We start from the raw sequence: 20320 nt of genomic DNA on the forward strand, positions 1-20320 counted from the left end.
GTCTTCCATGTGTCGCTACTCAAACCGGTTGAACCGGGGACTAAGGTTCCGGTGAGACCTGCTCCTGTTCTTTTGCAGGATTCAGAGGAGTATGAGGTTGGGGCCATCATGGATTCCCGGAGAGTTAGAGGCACATTGCAATATCTGGTTCATTGGAAAGGGTATGGTGTTGAGGAACGCACGTGGGAGCCTGCGGACAATATTCATGCTCCCCGATTATTGAGAGAATTCCATCAAAGACACCCTGATAAGCCCAAACCAGGTGGGGAGCATCGTGGGGGGAGTGTACTGTCATGCCTCGGGTCTCCCCTACGCTGTCCCTTTAAGACACAGGATATTTAAGGAACCAGGAAACAGGGAACGACGCTTCACGTTCTAGCGTCAAGCTTCCCTTGTTTCCGGTTCCGTCCTATTCCCTGTTGCCTGACCTAGCAGTTCCTGTTTCGCTTTTCCTGTTCCGTTGCTGGTAGAGCGTATGCGTCCCCTGCATCCTCCTATCTCGGGAGACGCTTAGGCAGTTTTGGTCGGCAGTGTTCCGCTGCCTCAGGCGTACCTCGTAAACGCCTATCCTCCTCTCCCCCTTTCCGTGTGCCTCGCCCGGCGGCCGGGCTTAGCTCCGCCATCCGGCCGGGCACAGCATTATCCGGTGTTGTGAGAGAGCCTGTTCACAGCGCCGGAGTGTACTTCCTTGACTTCCACTGGTCGTGTCTTCCACCCGGCGGCCGGGCTTTGCTCCGCCATCCGGTGGATATTTTTCCCTATTGATTTTCTATTACTTGTGTACTGCACCCGGCGGCCGGGCTTCGCTCCGCTGTCCGGTGTCAGTGCATTCCCCAGTTATTATTTTCTTAGTTAGTTAGTTAGATTGCTCCTTCACTATTTTCCTGTCCCTATCCTGTTTCCACCTCGCCCATCTTATCCCCTGTTTCCAGAACACCCGCCATTAACGCTGAGATTACTGGAACCCTCTTTCCTTGGTATTTGGTGGCACTCTTGCGTGGATCAGGGTGGGTGCATATTCCACACTACAAAGAAACGCGGTAAGAGCGCACATGCGCTACCAATCTTTTTTCAGTACTATAGATACATGTGTATGGATTATATATGTTCCGCTTTGGTTCTCCTAGATGGTGATACACTGTGTAAGACACCTCCAGAAGTGTTGGGCGGAAAGTTCATTATATGCCACACAGTAGTGAAAGTGTCTTCGAAGGCTGGTCCATTATAGTTGAAGTAAGAAGGGAGTTATATAGGCCGTTATTGTACCTTACACCATCTCACCTGCAGGTGCTCAACAACCTATTGTGTCATCCCTATTATAGCTCCAGACGCTGTGCCATTGTCTTCACCTTCACATGTTAACTCCGCTACATAATAAGAACCTGGGGTATGTGATATGGTTGTATTTGTACATTGGTATATTCTAGCTATTGGATTAGAGCTAGAGTTGTTGACTTCCTCTTGTCATTACAGCCTACCTGTTTGTTCCGGTTCCTTTCATTGAAGCACCATCGCATTCACTACTGGAGAGTACCATCAATCATCATTGTCTTCCCCCATCTTTCCTTGTTTTGTTTCCCTGTTTTCCCCTGGCGTGTCTCTCGTACTCTAGTGCTTGATAGAGTTGGAAGACCGTAGGGGAAGGCTGCGGATTACTCTTCGGATTCCTGACGCTCCTGTGGAACCAGCCTGCAATCCTTACAGAACGTGAAGCCCAAGTGGTACGTTCTGCCCGAGCGTCATGGATCTCGAAGCAGTGACCCTGACAGACCTAGCTGGAATGTTAGGTAATCTACAGGTAGAAACGCAAACTCTAATGGCTAGGATGGATACCTTCCAGAGACAGCAGCCCTCGGGGGCTTCAGGTGGGGGTACATCAGTGGTACAAGTGACTACTCCCCCTATCATTCCGCTGGCACCCCCTGAGAGATTTGCAGGGGACGCAGCACGATGCGCTGCTTTCCTAAGCCAGTGTCAGTTACACTTTTCTTGTAAAGCAGCATGTTTTCCCTCAGATCAGGCTAAGGTAGCTTTTGTGATCTCGTATCTTAGTGGGTCAGCGGCCGACTGGGCAATCCCGTTGGTAGACCGGGATGATCCTTTATTGCACAGCTACTCGGCTTTCAGGCGAGAGTTTCGCAAATTGTTCGATAGGCATACGTATACTCATTCAGCTGATACTGAGTTGCTAGACCTTAAACAGGGTACCCAAGATTTGGTAGCTTATATAACCAAATTTCGCAGCTTGGTGGTTGAATCTGACTGGCCTGAATCCAAACAGAGTACTATGTTTTATAGGGGTTTACGTGAAGAATTGAAAGACGCTCTCTCTCAAATAGTCGACCTTCCCACCTCCTGTCCTGCATTAATCGATTTAGTTGTTAAGATAGATCACCGCTGCCAAGAACGAAGGAAAGAGAGAGGGAAACACGATTACCGTTACACAGGCACGAAGGAGAAGAAGACCACTCCTGAGAAATCTAGTGATGACAGTGAACCTATGCAGATAGGTGTTGTTAGAGGTCCTTTGACTACAGAAGAGAGACAGAGGAGAAGAGCACTTAGACTATGTCTTTATTGTGGTAAAGCAGGTCATTTTTTGCGGGAGTGCCCTGTGAAACCCAAGTCCACACAAACTAAAATACAGGGAAACTAGCAAGCCTGGGTTCTTGTGAGACAAGGAACCCAGGTAGATCTGGTCTTACAGTCTCTTCTTCTGATATTAACACCACTCCCACGAACCATTTATATATTTCAGTACATATGACTCAGGGGGCGCTGGGTTTACATGTATTAGTTATGATTGATTCTGGGGCGTCTGGAAATTATATGGACCAAGAGTGGGCAAGAGAAAAACCTGATAGTCTGTACTACAAAAGAAACTCCCAGTACTGTTACAACTATCGACGGCAGTTCTCTTATTTCTGGCCCCGTAACTCAATGTACCAGTCCTCTTCACATGACTATAGATACCGACCATCAGGAGGAAGTGGTGTTTGATTTAATTAGATCACCACAATTTCCAGTATTACTGGGTATCCCATGGTTGAGGTCTCAGAATCCGGTTATCAATTGGGAAACATCTACGGTTACATTTCCTTCTGTCGTGCCATCAACCATAGTGGGGGCAGCTGTAGAAGGCTTAAGTATGAACCGCGACAGCCAAGAGTCTAGTACGTCCTTACCACCCTGCTACCAAGATCTACAGGCAGTCTTTGATGCCAAGGAAGCTGAGGTTCTTCCCCCACACAGAGTGTATGACTGCCGTATAGAGTTGGAGGCAGGAGCTAGAATCCCTTGCAGTAGAGTCTATGCCCTTACCGAAAAGGAGAATGTTTATTTAAGGGACTATCTGGATTCCATGCTTCAGAAAGGGTTTATTAGACAATCTCGGTCCTCGGCTTCTTCTTCTTTATTTTTCATACCAAAACGAGAAGGGGGTTTGCGATGCTGCATTGATTATCGAAAGTTGAACGATGTTACCATCAAGAATCGTTACCCCCTGCCTCTCATCGCCTCCCTCCTTGACAGAATACGCAATGCCCAGTTTTTCACCAAGCTAGACTTGCGTGGGGCCTACCATCTTGTGCGTGTCAAGGAGGGTGACGAATGGAAAACTGCCTTTTGCACCAAGTATGGACTTTTTGAATATCTTGTGATGCCCTTCGGGCTATGTAATGCCCCTGCGGCGTTTCAATTCTTTATCAACGAGGTATTAAAAGACATGCTTGAGATCTATGTGATTGCTTACATAGATGATTTATTGATTTTTTCCAATACCCTGACTGAACACAAACAACATGTCCGTAATGTATTGGAACGACTGTTTGACAACCGTTTGTATTGCAAGCTGGAAAAGTGTACCTTTCACACCAAGGAAGTGCCATTTTTGGGATATGTCGTATCCCCTAGGGGTCTTAGTATGGATACTTCCAAGGTAGAGGCTGTGTTGGCTTGGCCGGCTCCTCGTTCGGTGAAGGAAATTCAAAGCTTTCTAGGCCTAGCAAACTTTTATCGACGGTTTATCCGTGATTTCTCCACCTTGATATCGCCGGTCACTTCGCTATTGCGTAAAGGCGTCCCCTTTGTGTGGTCTGGTGAAGCAGATCGTTCCTTTCGACTTCTGAAGAAGGCGTTCACTAGTGCTCCTGTCCTGCGTTATCCGGACCCTGCATTGCCCTTTGTGGTGGAAGTGGATGCCTCCCAAGTGGCCGTGGGTGGTGTGCTGTCCCAAGCGGATGCGGTGACTGGAGAGTGCCATCCGGTCGCTTTCTTCTCGCATAAGTTCACTCCTGCTGAGTACAATTATGCTGTAGGAGATAAGGAACTATTAGCCATTAAGAAGGCGTTTGAGGAGTGGAGGCAGTATCTATTGGGGGCTAGATATCCTGCTGTTGTGTATACAGATCACAGAAACCTCCAGTACCTCAAATCAGCTAAGGCCCTATCCATGAGACAGTTACGCTGGTCCCAATATTTTAGCGAATTTGACTTCACCGTTCAATACAGACCAGGGAGAAAAAACGGTAAGGCGGATGCCTTGTCCCGGTTGGGTTTTGATATCCCTTCAGACCCCATTGAGCAAGTCAACATCATCCCCAGAGCTAACATCATAGGACTTGTACAGAACGAGGATGAATTCCTAACCCTGGTCAGAACTAGTCAAGTTGCAGCAGACATGATGCAGGTGGTAGGGCCACAAGAAATGTCGCTGCGAAGAGGACTGGTACGGGTACAAGGGGGAGTGGTGTTACCGTCAAAAGAGCTACAAGAACAGGTCCTAAGGTGGTATCATTCTCATCCAGTAGCAGGTCATCCCGGCGTCAAGAGAACGATAGAGGCTGTGCGTGACCGTTTCTGGTGGCCTACTATGTTGAAAGACATCGAACACTACGTGAAGACATGTTGTGTGTGTGCTCAAACCAAGGTGTCACGTCTCAATCCAGTGGGCCTTCTTATGCCTCTACCTTCACCTGCAGGTCCATGGCATACTGTGTCACTTGATTTTATAGTTGAACTACCGCTCACAAAACTGAAGAACAATACACTGTTAGTGGTAGTAGACTTATTCACTAAAATGGCTCATTTTGTGCCCTTAAAGGGCTTGCCCACCGCTGTAGAGTTGGCATCCATATTCATGCAGCACATAGTCCGACTACATGGTTTCCCTTCTGCTCTAGTGTCCGATAGAGGGGCGCAAATTGTGTCTCGATTCTGGAGAAGTTTATGTTCCCTTCTCCATATTGATGTTCGTCTGTCTTCCAGTCACCATCCACAGTCTGACGGGCAAACAGAAAGGGTTAACCAGTGTTTCGAGCAGTACATCCGGAATCAGACATTACAGACCTTGGATGAATGGGATGAGTTAGTCTGGTTAGCTGAAATCTCTTACAACCAAAGCTCACACTCCTCCACCAAGACCTCTCCTTTCTATTGTTCTTATGGCTATCACCCCAGGTTATTGCCCTCCGGTGTCCCTACCGATTGTCCAACCCCAGCTGCCTCAGACAGAGTTGAACACCTACACGAAGTACAGAAGAGAGCTCTAGAGAATCTAGAAATGGCAAAGGTGCGATACACCGAAGGGGCAAACCTACACAGGAGATTGGAACCCATTTATACACCAGGAGATGAGGTCTGGCTCTCCACTAAGTACATCACTTTGGGGGGTCCACGCAAGTTTAGCCCCAAATACATAGGACCTTACAAGGTGGAGAGGGTGATCAATCCTGTCGCCATCAAGATCATCCTGCCTCCCTCCTTTAAGATCCATCCGGTCTTCCATGTGTCGCTACTCAAACCGGTTGAACCGGGGACTAAGGTTCCGGTGAGACCTGCTCCTGTTCTTTTGCAGGATTCAGAGGAGTATGAGGTTGGGGCCATCATGGATTCCCGGAGAGTTAGAGGCACATTGCAATATCTGGTTCATTGGAAAGGGTATGGTGTTGAGGAACGCACGTGGGAGCCTGCGGACAATATTCATGCTCCCCGATTATTGAGAGAATTCCATCAAAGACACCCTGATAAGCCCAAACCAGGTGGGGAGCATCGTGGGGGGAGTGTACTGTCATGCCTCGGGTCTCCCCTACGCTGTCCCTTTAAGACACAGGATATTTAAGGAACCAGGAAACAGGGAACGACGCTTCACGTTCTAGCGTCAAGCTTCCCTTGTTTCCGGTTCCGTCCTATTCCCTGTTGCCTGACCTAGCAGTTCCTGTTTCGCTTTTCCTGTTCCGTTGCTGGTAGAGCGTATGCGTCCCCTGCATCCTCCTATCTCGGGAGACGCTTAGGCAGTTTTGGTCGGCAGTGTTCCGCTGCCTCAGGCGTACCTCGTAAACGCCTATCCTCCTCTCCCCCTTTCCGTGTGCCTCGCCCGGCGGCCGGGCTTAGCTCCGCCATCCGGCCGGGCACAGCATTATCCGGTGTTGTGAGAGAGCCTGTTCACAGCGCCGGAGTGTACTTCCTTGACTTCCACTGGTCGTGTCTTCCACCCGGCGGCCGGGCTTTGCTCCGCCATCCGGTGGATATTTTTCCCTATTGATTTTCTATTACTTGTGTACTGCACCCGGCGGCCGGGCTTCGCTCCGCTGTCCGGTGTCAGTGCATTCCCCAGTTATTATTTTCTTAGTTAGTTAGTTAGATTGCTCCTTCACTATTTTCCTGTCCCTATCCTGTTTCCACCTCGCCCATCTTATCCCCTGTTTCCAGAACACCCGCCATTAACGCTGAGATTACTGGAACCCTCTTTCCTTGGTATTTGGTGGCACTCTTGCGTGGATCAGGGTGGGTGCATATTCCACACTACAAAGAATCGCGGTAAGAGCGCACATGCGCTACCAATCTTTTTTCAGTACTATAGATACATGTGTATGGATTATATATGTTCCGCTTTGGTTCTCCTAGATGGTGATACACTGTGTAAGACACCTCCAGAAGTGTTGGGCGGAAAGTTCATTATATGCCACACAGTAGTGAAAGTGTCTTCGAAGGCTGGTCCATTATAGTTGAAGTAAGAAGGGAGTTATATAGGCCGTTATTGTACCTTACACCATCTCACCTGCAGGTGCTCAACAACCTATTGTGTCATCCCTATTATAGCTCCAGACGCTGTGCCATTGTCTTCACCTTCACATGTTAACTCCGCTACATAATAAGAACCTGGGGTATGTGATATGGTTGTATTTGTACATTGGTATATTCTAGCTATTGGATTAGAGCTAGAGTTGTTGACTTCCTCTTGTCATTACAGCCTACCTGTTTGTTCCGGTTCCTTTCATTGAAGCACCATCGCATTCACTACTGGAGAGTACCATCAATCATCATTGTCTTCCCCCATCTTTCCTTGTTTTGTTTCCCTGTTTTCCCCTGGCGTGTCTCTCGTACTCTAGTGCTTGATAGAGTCGGAAGACCATAGGGGAAGGCTGCGGATTACTCTTCGGATTCCTGACGCTCCTGTGGAACCAGCCTGCAATCCTTACACACGTGGGGAGTAGGAGAGAACTCATTGAGTGGCTCAGACCTGAGTGCTGTTAGGCACAGGCTGCAGAGACAGACGCGGACTATAAATACCATGAGCACCATAGGCAGCAGTGGAAGGGGCAAAGTGGGCACCATCAAGTGAGGGGTGGTAACTGCAGCAAACGTTGGCAAAAACATCAGTGGAGTTGGGAGCAGCCCTCCCACTACTAAGCACCATTGGTGGCGATATTGTGGGGGGGCCTATCCCTATTTTCCCCCTTGCCCCACAAACCTGCAGTTTTTGAGGGGCTGGGACCCGTACGGAGCTACACTTCCCCGCATGCACGCTAGGGGAGAGCAGCAGTCAGACCCAACTTGCATAACTGCCGTAAAGTGAAACAGGAACCATCTCAGAGAGGGCCAAGATGTTGTACACGAGGGGTCCAAAGGTAACACAACAAAACAAAGTGGATCGATATATGCTCCCTAAAGAGATGCTCCAGGACCTACAATTCAGGGACAAATTGATGGGGGGATCAGAGAGGGACCTCCCGGAACTCACCCTGAAAGATGTCATGGAGTTGAATAACTAGGGGTCAAGATGTCTCTGGAGCAGAAAATGGACACAATCTCGACAGAAGTAACTCTCATTAGGGCAGACCTCACAAAAATCAACAAAAAGGTCCAACAGATAGAGATTACAACAGCAAGCTTGCTGGATGACACCTTACACCTACAAAGCAAAATTCGAGACCTGCAAACTTTTCGAATATTCATTGAAAGTAAGCTAGATGACTATGAGGAACACCCCAGGAGGAACAATGTATCCATTCTGGGAGTGCCAGAGTAAGCGGAGGGGCAGGCATTGGACATTTTCATGGAAGTCCTCGTCCTCAAACATCTGCAACCCAAAGGCGCAAAGAGTTCTTGGGGGATGTATGAAACCCGGGGCCGTCCCCCCTCCAATACTGACTAGGGTACTTAACTTCCGGGACAGAGACTTGATACTCCAAAACGCCAGGGTGGTCCCCGGTAGGCGATCTTTTCTTGCTATCAAAAAGAAGCTCAGAGAAAATGGTGTGAAGTACGCAATGCTGTTCCCGGCTTGGCTCCGGGTGGAAGCAGACGGTAAAGCCTGGTTCTATGATTATCCAGAGTCAGCTGCTGAGTGGTTGGAGGATTGGAAAGGAGCGGATGAAAATAATCTTCACGGAAATAGCGGTCGGACAGGGCACTAGTCGGAATTGCGAGCCAGCTCCAAAGAACTGCAGGAACTTTCCCCCCATTGTACCATGTCCACATCTGTGAAAGGAACAGGTATTCAAGAACAAAGTCAGACTCTGGCTTGTTGGGGGTCACCTTACATAGTAAATGGGTAGTGATCCTGTGACTCGGCCCTTCTCGGGGAGCTACTAAACTGTGGTATGAAGGGAGGGACGGAGGGACGAAGCACCACATCCCCCACATTTCTACATTTAGTTCATAAGTTGTGCGACAGGCACTCTGCATAATTACATAAATGGGAGGTTTCAAGCCCAGAATGCAGGGAAGCAGGTAGGGGGGATGTTGGGTTGGGGGTTCAGAGTCTGCGTATATAATTGTTGAATTGACAAAAAGAATTTGCACCTATCAAGAGTACTCCATGACTTACACTGGGTCTGATGAGTAAACTAGGGGACAAAAGTGTTAAATTACTGAGTTGAAATGTCAATGGGCTTGGGGATAAGGTAAAACGCTGCGTAGTCCTACACTAAATTAGAAGACAAGCCCCGGACATTATCCTGCTCCAAGAAACGCACCTAGTGGGTAACGCCTGTAAGGCATTAAACAGGTGGGGCAACAAGTTGGTGAACCACTCAGGTTTCACCACCGGCTCAAGAGAAGTGGGTATAATGTTGAGATACAACTTTCCCCTCTCCGTTCACTCCACATGGCCGGATGACTAGGGTAGATACATAGGAATCTCGGGACAATGGGATGGGACCTCGCTAACGCTCATGTCGGTCTATGTGTCACCTGGCCTTCAGAGCAGTACATTTAAGGATTCGGGCTCAATACTACTCTCACTTCCAGAGAGTCTTCTGATGGTGGGAGGCGACTTCAATTCAGTGGTTTCAGCTCCTTAGACCAATACCCACCACAGGATCTTGGGGCTTCATATTGATGGCTACCTGACTTTGTGGAGGCCCTATGCCTAGTGCATGTGTGGAGAACTCATCACCCAGACAGTATCCATCACACTTTTTACTCAGGGGCACACAACAGCCTTTCCTGTATAGATTATCTCCTAGTCTTGGCATCCCAAGTGGCAAACGTTCATGAGATCAGCCACATGGCGAGGGGCACTCCGACCATTCCCCGGTGTGGGCACAAATAGTCCTGAGACAGAGGAGGGTGGGTAGAATCTGTGGTATCTCCGAGACCCAGGAGTCCCAAAAGCACTACTCCAAGCCTCTGACCACTACTACCAAGATAACGAGGGGTTGGTTGAATCCTCCCAGGTCCTGTGGGTAATACAGGGGCAAGCACTGTCACTGATAGCCGGGATACGAAAAGAGAGATTAAAGAAGCTAGTGAAGGCGGAAAACGAAGTCCTCCGGCTAGAGGAAGACCTAGAAGTAGAGGTTACTCAAGAGAAACTGCGCACATTACTACTCAAAAGAGATGACTATAAAGCATTAGTCATAGACAGGGCTAAAACACTGAGGAGAGAAAAAGAAGACAGAGTGTATGACCTGGGTGACAAGGCAGGGAAGTTAATTGCATGGCTTGACAAGAAGGAGTGAGCTAGTAGGCTGGTGACATAGCTGATAGATAAAATGCCAAGTCCATGACTGACCCTCAAGCCATTGCAAATCAGTTTGATTTACACTATAGTGAAGTCTAATTCACAAGTACACCATATGCTGAAGATATCTCCCAGTCGCTAACCGAGGACATAGCACTTCCCACTCGGTCAGCAGAAGACCTGGAGTCCATTGGAGAGCAACTTTACCAAAAATGAAATAGCACAAGCTATCAGAAATCTCCAATCCGGCAAGGCCCTATGTCCTACCTATTGAGCTCTACAAACTCAGACCAGACAAACTAGCTCCACACTTGGGTGTCATGTTTAAGGAGAGCAGGGAGCTGGGGACACTTCCACTGGATCAGAGGATAGCCACGCTGATCACTATCCACAAGTAGGGTAAACCAAAGACTACCTGCGCCTCCTATAGGCCGATCTCCCTACTAAATGCGGAGCTTAAAATTGTATCCAAACTCCTGGCAAACTGCCTCGTCAAAGTAATCAGCGGGCTGGTGCATCCTGACCAATCAGGCTTCATGCCTCATCAAAACACTGCGTTGAACTTGCATAGAGTGTATGGTGTTCTGGGAAGAATACAGATTGTGGGGGTGTGTGAGGAGCACTCCTCTAATTTATATCTAATTTATATCTCTGCAAATTATAGCTGCGACTAATAAGGGTAGTCAATCCTTGTTAACAAATGTAAGTTAGGACGGGTTTACAAACCCATCTAGACGCGCACTATTCACTTTGTGTAATACACCTTCAAAGTTTTGAAAACATTCTACTCAACAATATACCAGAAAACAATTGGTTGTTTTAATACATGATTTTCTCTTTTATAATTTCTTGTACACACTTTCCTCAGTGCTAATTACTTCATCATTCGGTACTCATTGCGACCTTCATCAGGGGCCAGTCTGTGTGAAAGAGTCACTGCGCCTGGGGTCAGCACGTTCCTGAACAGTGTATTACTATCGATAAGCTGTGGAGCTGCCAGTGTATTTCTATTCCCTCAAAGCTTTTACGTTCGATCTGAATATATATCTCTGCCCGCTCTCACGTTACCGCTGTTGTCAAAACCGCAGACTGGCCCCTGATGAAGGTACCAATGAGTACCAAAATGCATTGGGCGGAATAGTGAAACTGTGTTGTAAACCGACAATGAAATGTATATTGTACATGTAAAATCAAAAATTAAGTGAATTATATGAATCATATGTTTACATGATGAAGTAATTAGCACTGAGGAAAGTGTGTACAAGAAATTATAAAAGAGAAAATCATGTATTAAAACAACCAATTGTTTTCTGGTATATTGTTGAGTAGAATGTTTTCAAAACTTTGAAGGTGTATTACACCAAGTGAACAGTGGGCGTCTAGATGGGTTTGTAAACCCGTCATAACTTACAGTTCTGGGAAGAATAGCCACGATCCAGGAGGCAGTGATAATTATTTCATTAGATGCCACCATGGCATTTGACACCATTGAATGGCATATCTCCTTGCAGTCCCCACATAGATGGGGTTTGGACCAAGCTTTGTCCAGTGGGTCAGACTCCTCTATTCGGAGCCCCTGGCTCACGTTGTAGTCAACAATAAAAAATCTGAAATGTTCAATCAGAGTCGGTGGACTGGCCAGGGCTGTCCGCTATCTCTCCTCCTCTTTGCCCTTGCCCTGGAACCACAGGCAGCATGGATTAGTAGGGATCCAGTGATACATGGACAGCGCTGGTCAATAGAATGGGAGGACCACATCTCCTTATATGCGGATGACATTCTTCTGTTCTTAGCCTCCCCTATAGAGCCACTCATATGTGTCCTAGATATCTTTGCAAAATTCAGAAGATACTCTGGGTTCTTAATTAACTGCAGGAAGTCCCTCCTATATGTCATCAGCGGTACACTGCCAACCCCACCCCAGGGCTGCCCTAGACAAATTACTACAGTTGGCTTCAAATATTTCAGTATTTATGTCACCTCAGACCAGAAACTCCGATTCAACCACAATCTGCTCACACGATTACAAAGGTTGAACCGAGACATAACAAGCTGGAAAGCGCTCCACTCTCTCTGCTGGGCAGAGCAGGTCTTTTCAAAATGATATCCCTGCCCCGCTTTCTTTATGCATTGCAGAACTCCCCAGACCTAGTTCCTGCATCCTATTTCAAGGAAATTGAGGGCCTGCAGAGGGATTTGATGTGGGACAGGAAGCCCTGTATAGCATTGGCCAAACTCACCCTAAATTAGCACTCCCAGATCTCAAGAAGTACTACTGGGCGGCCCACCTCGCGGCCATAACACATGTGCTGCAATGGTAGGCATGAGAATTGTTTTAAAAGCTACTTCTATGGGTGGCACAATCAGTGGTGCAGGCTCACTAGCAGCACTTAATTTACAGGCCCTGGGCACTTTCAGTGGACTCTACTAGAGAAGTATAGATACATTAATATGCCCATAAAACTATGTTTAGTAGAGAAGCACAAGCACGTTAGCACTGGTTGGCAGTGATAAAGTGTTCAAAGTTCTAAGGCCAACAAAACGAATACAGAAAACAGTTGGCAAGTAAGAAGCAAAACATTTGGGGGAAGGTCACCTTAAGCCTATCAGGTCTAACACTACGGCTGAAGAAGTGACCTCTATGCCTGATATTCTGCACCAAGGTGAATTTGTTCATTGCTAATACACAGGTTTTGTTAATTATTTTCGACTTCCCATTAATTTTTAATGAATCATCTTTTTCCTATTTGGTATCTAGTTGTGATATTTCACTTTGGAACTACTGTATGTACATTCATTTTATTTTTCATATAACAATTTAACTTTTACTGAAACTTGAAATGGACAGTGAAAGTTCTCCACTTCTAATTACAGTTTTGTTGGCTTTATGGCATGCTAACTACATTCACTTTTACTTACACCTACCTATTAGCTCAGTTAGAGCATTAAAGAGAGTTGCAGTGGAAATGTCCAAACAACCAAACTCAGATGAAAAAGGATTTCATGTGTGTGGATCTTCTCACTAGGGCATATTGAGCACTGGGTAAATAAGTTGTCCTTAAACGTACTCGCCACCTGGTGGCATCACAGACTGATTTCCATCTCATTCAGTACATCCAATCATGAGCTTCAACACCTAGCAAGTAAAAGCTTATTTCACCAGCAATAAAGAAAGGATATTTGAAATGTCTCACCCATTGCGAATGTTCTCAAACCAGAACCGGTCACCATCCCGCAAGCGCTGTAGCTGGTCCTGGATGATGGCACTGAGAAGTTCTCCAATGTCGCCATCACTTTCAAGCATGGCTCCGGGAAGGAATTCCAACTTTGATATGTCATTGCCATAAAGTGCAGCCAAGGCCTCCAGGAGCTGGGCAAAAGACCAAAGTCAAAAAAAGATACTTAGATTATGGTAAGGTTAATTACACAGTAAGTTGCTCATCAACTTCTCAATTTTCTCAGTGTATTCCAACTATCCAGTTTGTAATGTGTAATAGGATAAAGCTATTTATTTCATTTTACATACCACTATGAATCTATTTTGTGATGATTCTGCTTCAGATATATTACAAAATAGAACAAACAATATTTGCTACAAACGTGTCTGACAAATTTTACATACAGTGTTGCAATGTCACAAAAATTGAGAAAGCTGCATTGGTACTGTTTTTCAAATATCATTGAGTTTCTAAAATGTTACATACATGCACACACACACACACACACTCACACACACACACACACACACACACACACACACACACCTATATCTATATATAAGCTGAGTAGTCATGGTTAGGTCAGAGTTTCTTCATATTTTGCTAATAATTTGACAAATGTACATGAAACTTTCTTTTCAAAATGTGCATTCACCTTGGCTCCTTCAATGAATGTTTTGCACTTATCTGTCAAGCAGGGGCCAATAAAAGGGGGGGAGGGGGTCTAAAATGTTTATTTCCCATGGTAATTTCCATGGCAATTTAGTTCTTTACTGTACAGAACAAAATGTGTACTGTAGTGATATGCACTTAGATTTCATTACAAGAACGGAGGCTACATTATGCATACAACTTTTAATGCGTCTCTAAGCAGCCGCAAACATCATAATAGAAAGGTTCCATTGAGAACATACATAACAAATAAACTCCAAGAGCCCTCAGAAGACTGCCTCTTTTAAATGCGTCTCTGAGCAGATAAGTAACCTTTTACTTCTTGCCTTTCACATTGTTAGTTTACTGTTATTATACTTTATTTGAAGGAGATTTCAAGGGTTTGGTTTAACATTCCCTCCCTCCTCCCCCCCTTTTCTCTCCATACTGATTGCCAATTTACGGAAATCCCCCTTTTCCCTCCTTTCATTGGTAGGATTTTATGTTTGACTGCTATGTTTATGATTGATTACTGTTCATGTAATTTATATCCCTTTGTCCTAATGGTTTATTCTTTTTCAGCCACGTAAGTTTTTTAGGCTGCTTATCTATTTTATATACCGATTATTAAGATTTCGTTGGGAACTTACGTTTTTTATTGACAAAATCACGATATTCAAAGAATCGCATCCTTCGCTATGTCATTTCACTGTTTTTACACTTGCGTGCCTATTTATTTTACTGGTGCAAGGTCGGGTTTATCTTCGTTTACGTAGAGGAAAGGACCTTGGGAGGAACAACGTCGCGTAGGCGCGTTGCCAAGGTGCTTTCTTTATTACAATGCTTCGCGTCATCCGGTTGCCAAGCATCAGCTGAGCCCTCGAGAGACTACGAGTTCGTTACTCGACCTCCGCGATCAGCTGTACATCCTCCCATACACGGAGCTATTATTCATCCGAATTTCATTTATTTTTTACTTAAAAATAGTCACCTTAATATATTACGAATTCGACTCATTTAATTTGAAGTTATTTTCTTAGTACAAGTCCTTAACATTACTATACAGGGGAATCATTTACTTTATCAAAACCCCTTGCTTTCATTTAAATAAATAAATTAAAAGGGGAACATGTCTGATTCTGACTCTGAGGGTGCCTCTGCCCCTACACCTGGTGTTGAATGTAATAAAGCGCAATCACATCCGCGCAATCCTTTGAGGACAGTTTTATCTTCAAAGAGGACCATCTCCCCTAATGAAGATGAATTTATTGATGGTCATTATCAAGATTCTTACGAATCAAGGGGTAAAAAGACAAAAAAGATTAAACATTTACAAGACTTACCCCCTATAAGCACTGTGGGAGGTCCTCGCACCTCACTATATCTGGGAGGTCCTCGCACCTCAAACCATATGTGTGTCCTTCGCGGCACAACTTATCATGGTGTACACCGCGGCACAACTTATTATGGTGTCCCTCGCGGCACAAGATATTCTGGTGTCCTTAGCGGCACACAAAATCTAAGTGCTAATGACCCTGCGCTCAACAATGATTATGGAGATGATAACTCCGATAGCACTCCTGACGAATACGTGCTAGATTTGAATGATGATTATGATGAGGATCTCTTTAACCCTCCAGAGTCTTCTTCTTCTTCTGTTCCTAAAGATACCATTCTTGACCCTCTTGGGGAGGAAATGTTTTCACCCCTTAATCTTACACACCCTAGGAGTTCTGAATGGTGGCCCCACGATCACGTGGCTAAATTCATTAATAAATGGTTAAGATTTCCCCTCGAGCGCAATACTCGTAATATCCTGCGGGCTGACTGTGCAAGACCTTCTATTGACGATAAGGTGTGCCAAACCCCTAATTTGGACCCTGAATTAATAAAATTTCTTTTTAAACTTGGACGGGACCCTCGCAAAGGGATGGAGAGGTCTCTTAAAGGTTGCCAGGACCGTGTCCCAGATGTCCTTGGCCCTTTAGCAAGAATTATAGATGCTGCATAGGAGAGCCACCTTAATGGAACCCCACTTAACACTGATTTAATAAGAGGCCTTAGTCAAAGAGCCTTAATCCTCCTCGGAAATGGCAATTCAGGCTTGAATGCTGAGAGACGAAGAGTTGTCCTAACTAGGATTAATCCAAAGCTTTCGGATTTGGCCGATAAAGAAACATCTCAAAATCCGAAAGGTCTTCTCTTTGGTGAAGAACTCATCAAAAATCTGGGAAAATATGTGTCCATGTTTACAGCCTTGGATAAGGCACAGCAGAATATGCGTAAGGTTTTTAACAACAACCTTTTTGGACGGGCCGGAACAAGGGGCCGCTCTTCCGGCCGATATAATCAAAGACCCACTTCAAGATCAAGAGGCTTTGGAAGAGGCTTCCAACAGACCAACTATTCGCAATTCTTTGCGCAAAGAGGACGTGGCATGCGCTCAAGAGGTTACAGATCTCGCGGACAATCCTCCAGTGGCACCACATCAAGTGAGTACCTTTTCCCCTCCTGCCCCTCTTTCTTTCCCCTCAGAGGTGGGAGGGAGACTCAGATTCTTTTTCCAGAACTGGGAAAAAATCACTCAAGATTCTTGGGTTTTGAACACCGTCCGAGGTTTCAAAATAGACTTCACAGAAACTCCAAAACAGTTTTTTCTTTCAAAAAATGTTCAGATACCCCCAGAACAACAAAGTATAATAGAGGAAGAGATCTCTTCCATGCTCAAAAAAGGGGCGATCATGCAAGTCCCAATGGAGGAACTCAGATTCATAAGCACACTCTTCCTTGTAGAGAAAAAAGACAAAGGGTGGAGACCAGTTATAAACTTAAAACATCTCAACAAATTTTTGGTGTACCGACACTTCAAAATGGAAGGGATTCATCTCTTAAGGGATCTTCTTCTAGAAGGAGATTGGCTAGTAAAACTAGACCTGAAAGATGCCTATTTCACCATTCCCATGGCGGAAATTCACCAACCCTTCCTACAATTTATTTGGAAAGATCGTTTATTCCAGTTCAAGGCCCTTCCTTTCGGTCTTTCATCAGCCCCTTGGTGCTTTACCAAGGTGATGAGACCAATTGCCTCCTTTCTGAGAGAAAGAGGAATACGTTTAATCATTTATCTAGACGACATTCTAATCATGTCTCAAGAACTCTCTCAAATCTCCCAAGATCTGAAAACTGTTATGAACCTTTTAGAAAATTTAGGTTTCATAATCAACAAAGAAAAATCTGTTTTGGCTCCTTCAAAGTCGATGGAATTTTTGGGGTTCACTGTGGACACATCCAAGTGTCTCCTTCTTCTTCCCTCCCAAAAAATTACGAAAATCAAAAAAGAAATACGTTGTGTTCTGAAACTCAAAGAATTTCCCCTCAGGGATCTTGCAAGACTCCTCGGTCTCCTTTCTTCCTCTATCCAAGCAATATTCCCTGGTCCCTTGAACTATCGAACTCTCCAAAGAGTGAAAGGGAGAGCTCTAAGATCCGGTCTTTGGTACGAGGACCTCATTTCGTTAGACAAGGATGCCAGTCTGGAACTGAACTGGTGGCTAGAAAATCTGGAAGCCTGGAACGGAAAAGCGATTTTTGGGACGAAACCCGAATTCGTTTTGGAATCAGATGCCAGCTTGCATGGCTGGGGTGCTTGCCTTCTAGACCAGAATACTGGTGGAACGTGGTCGCGGGAAGAATCTTCCCAATACATAAATTATTTGGAACTCACCGCTGGTCTTTACGCCTTAATGAGTTTCAAATACTCCCTACAGGGGAGAACAGTCGTTTTGAAGATGGACAATATGTCGGCGGTAGCCTATATAAACCGCCTGGGCGGCACAAGATCCGCAGACCTTTCGAATCTGGCGAAAAAACTTTGGATGTTCTGCTTAGAACACAAGATTGCCCTGAAAGCGGAATATCTTCCTGGGAAAACGAACATTTCTGCAGACTGGAACTTGAGATTCCTCAGAGATCACAGCGATCGGAAACTCGACATTTCCATTTTCAATTTGGTCAATACAGTTTGGGGACCTTTAGAAATAGATCTTTTTGCAAGCAGATTAACGTTCCAACTCGAAAAATACTTCAGTTGGATGCCCGATCCCGCAGCTTTAGCTGTGAATGCATTTCTTCAATCATAGAAGAATCTGAGGCCTTATGCCTTTCCCCCCTTCGCGATGATCCAGAGAGTTTTACAGAAAGTCAGAGTCAATCAATGCTACCTTGTTCTAGTCACTCCCTTCTGGCCCTCCCAAGCATGGTTCCTAACAGCTCTGGAACTGAGTTACGACACCCCCTTCCTAATCCAGTGCCAAGATCATCTACTAATAGGCGTAGATGGCGAAATTCATCCTCTAATACAGACAGTGAATTTGAACCTTCTTGCTTGGAGAGTGTCAGGAAATCTAACGAAGTCTCAGGACTTTCTACAACGGCTTCGACTCTCCTCTCTGAGTCATGGTCTCCGGGAACCCATTACAGATATAACAACATCTGGAGAACATGGGTTCGTTGGTGCTTGGAAAGAAACTTGGATCCCCTTGAGGCACCTATTGTCCACATAGTTAATTTCCTATGTGAACAATTTGATAGAGGTCTAAGCTATAGAACCATCAATTGCTATAGATCTGCAATCTCTTCCGGCCATACTCTGGTGAATGGTAAGACGGTAGGTAAGAATGTTATTATTTGTAGAGTTATGAAGAGCATCCGTCTGAGAAGACCACCAAAGCCGAAATATGATTCTCTTTGGGATGTTAATTTAATTTTAGACCTCTTTATTTCTTGGCCTCACAACTGTTTTCTTAGTAGAAAATTTCTCTCTTTCAAACTCGCAACTCTTCTCTGTCTCATTTCTTGTAGAAGGATCTCTGATGTTAAAGCATTAGACATTTCTAATAGATCTTTCAACATGTTTGGGGTAAAATTTGAAATTTATTGAAGAACTAAGACTATGTCTGATTCTATCTTCTATCCCCGCTTTGACTCCTGTCCTAAACTTTGTGTTGTCGATTATTTACAGGAGTATGAACACAGAATGTCCCTTCTCCGTTTTCCAAACGTAAATCAATTACTGGTTTCTTTTGTTAAACCTCATAAAGCTATTTCCTCTAGCTCTATTTCTAGGTGGGTTAAATCAGTTATGGGTCTAGCTGGTATTAATTGACGTAAATTTCAAGCTCATTCTATAAGAGGTGCTATGGCCAGCAAATCACTTTGGTCTGGAGGTAAATTAGATGATATTCTTAAAGCTGCTGATTGGTCAAACGCTAGCACTTTTGCTCAACATTACTGCAAACCTATAGAGCATATGTCTGATGTAGTTTTACAAAGCTACCAACATGCATAATGTAGCCTCCGTTCTTGTAATGAAATTGCGATTCTCCTATTACCATGACTAGAGAATCTGGATTTCATTAAAGACACAGAGGCTCACATTATCCCACCCATCCCTCCCTGGGATGTGAAGTGTATTTGTTTCAACTATACTCTTTACAATTGTCTTTCTTTATCAAATACCGCTTATATATTATTAAATTTTCATTATTGAAATGTTTCATTGTTAAAGATTTTCATTGTTGAAATGTTTCTATCATATCCTTTAATTTTGTTTACTCCAAATTTACACATTTTTTGTGCTTTTCAGATAATCCTTAAATCCTGGGATGTTTGGATCCTTGTTGAACTTCGAATTGTTTGGAATTTCTCATCCTAAGCTCCTCAGAAGTTACTCGAAAATGTGGAACTTGTTGCAGTTTTATGAACTTTTATTTGGAACTTTTTGCTGTTTTATGACTTCTCTGTAATTTCCTCATTTAAAAGAGGCAGTCTTCTGATGGCTCTTGGAGTTTATTTGTTATGTATGTTCTCAATGGAACCTTTCTATTATGTTGTTTGCGGCTGGTTAGAGACGCATTAAAAGTTGTATGCATAATGTGAGCCTCCGTTTCTTTAATGAAATCCAGATTCTCTAGTCATGGTAATAGGAGAATCGCAATTGATGTACTGTGTAGATCTTTTATTGTGTTTCCATACAGAATGAATGCACCCTTTTTGTGCTGTTATGACATTTATTTTTGTGATATGTTTCTGTACTGCATAGTGTTGTCTTGTGCTGATTGACATCATATTGTTGCAGTTGGTGTTGTGTGTTGTATTTGCTGTTTGGTTGAGGTTTTTGTAATGTTTTTTTGTTGTTGAATTTGTA

General features: G+C 44.7%; 1 protein-coding gene across 2 annotated transcripts in view; it reads right to left on the bottom strand.

Moving 5' to 3' along the window:
• The window catches only part of LOC144826531 (dual oxidase 1-like), a 1074750-nt gene that overhangs the window by 507547 nt on the left and 546883 nt on the right, over nt 1-20320 (bottom strand). For both annotated transcript variants that reach the window (XM_078684961.1, XM_078684960.1), the window contains one exon: nt 13441-13616. In XM_078684961.1, coding sequence (XP_078541087.1) covers nt 13441-13616 — 176 coding nt within the window. The remainder of the gene's footprint in view (nt 1-13440; nt 13617-20320) is intronic.

The sequence above is a fragment of the Lissotriton helveticus genome, chromosome 3_2 (assembly GCF_964261635.1).
Source record: "Lissotriton helveticus chromosome 3_2, aLisHel1.1, whole genome shotgun sequence".
Classification (NCBI taxonomy): Eukaryota; Metazoa; Chordata; class Amphibia; order Caudata; family Salamandridae; genus Lissotriton; species Lissotriton helveticus.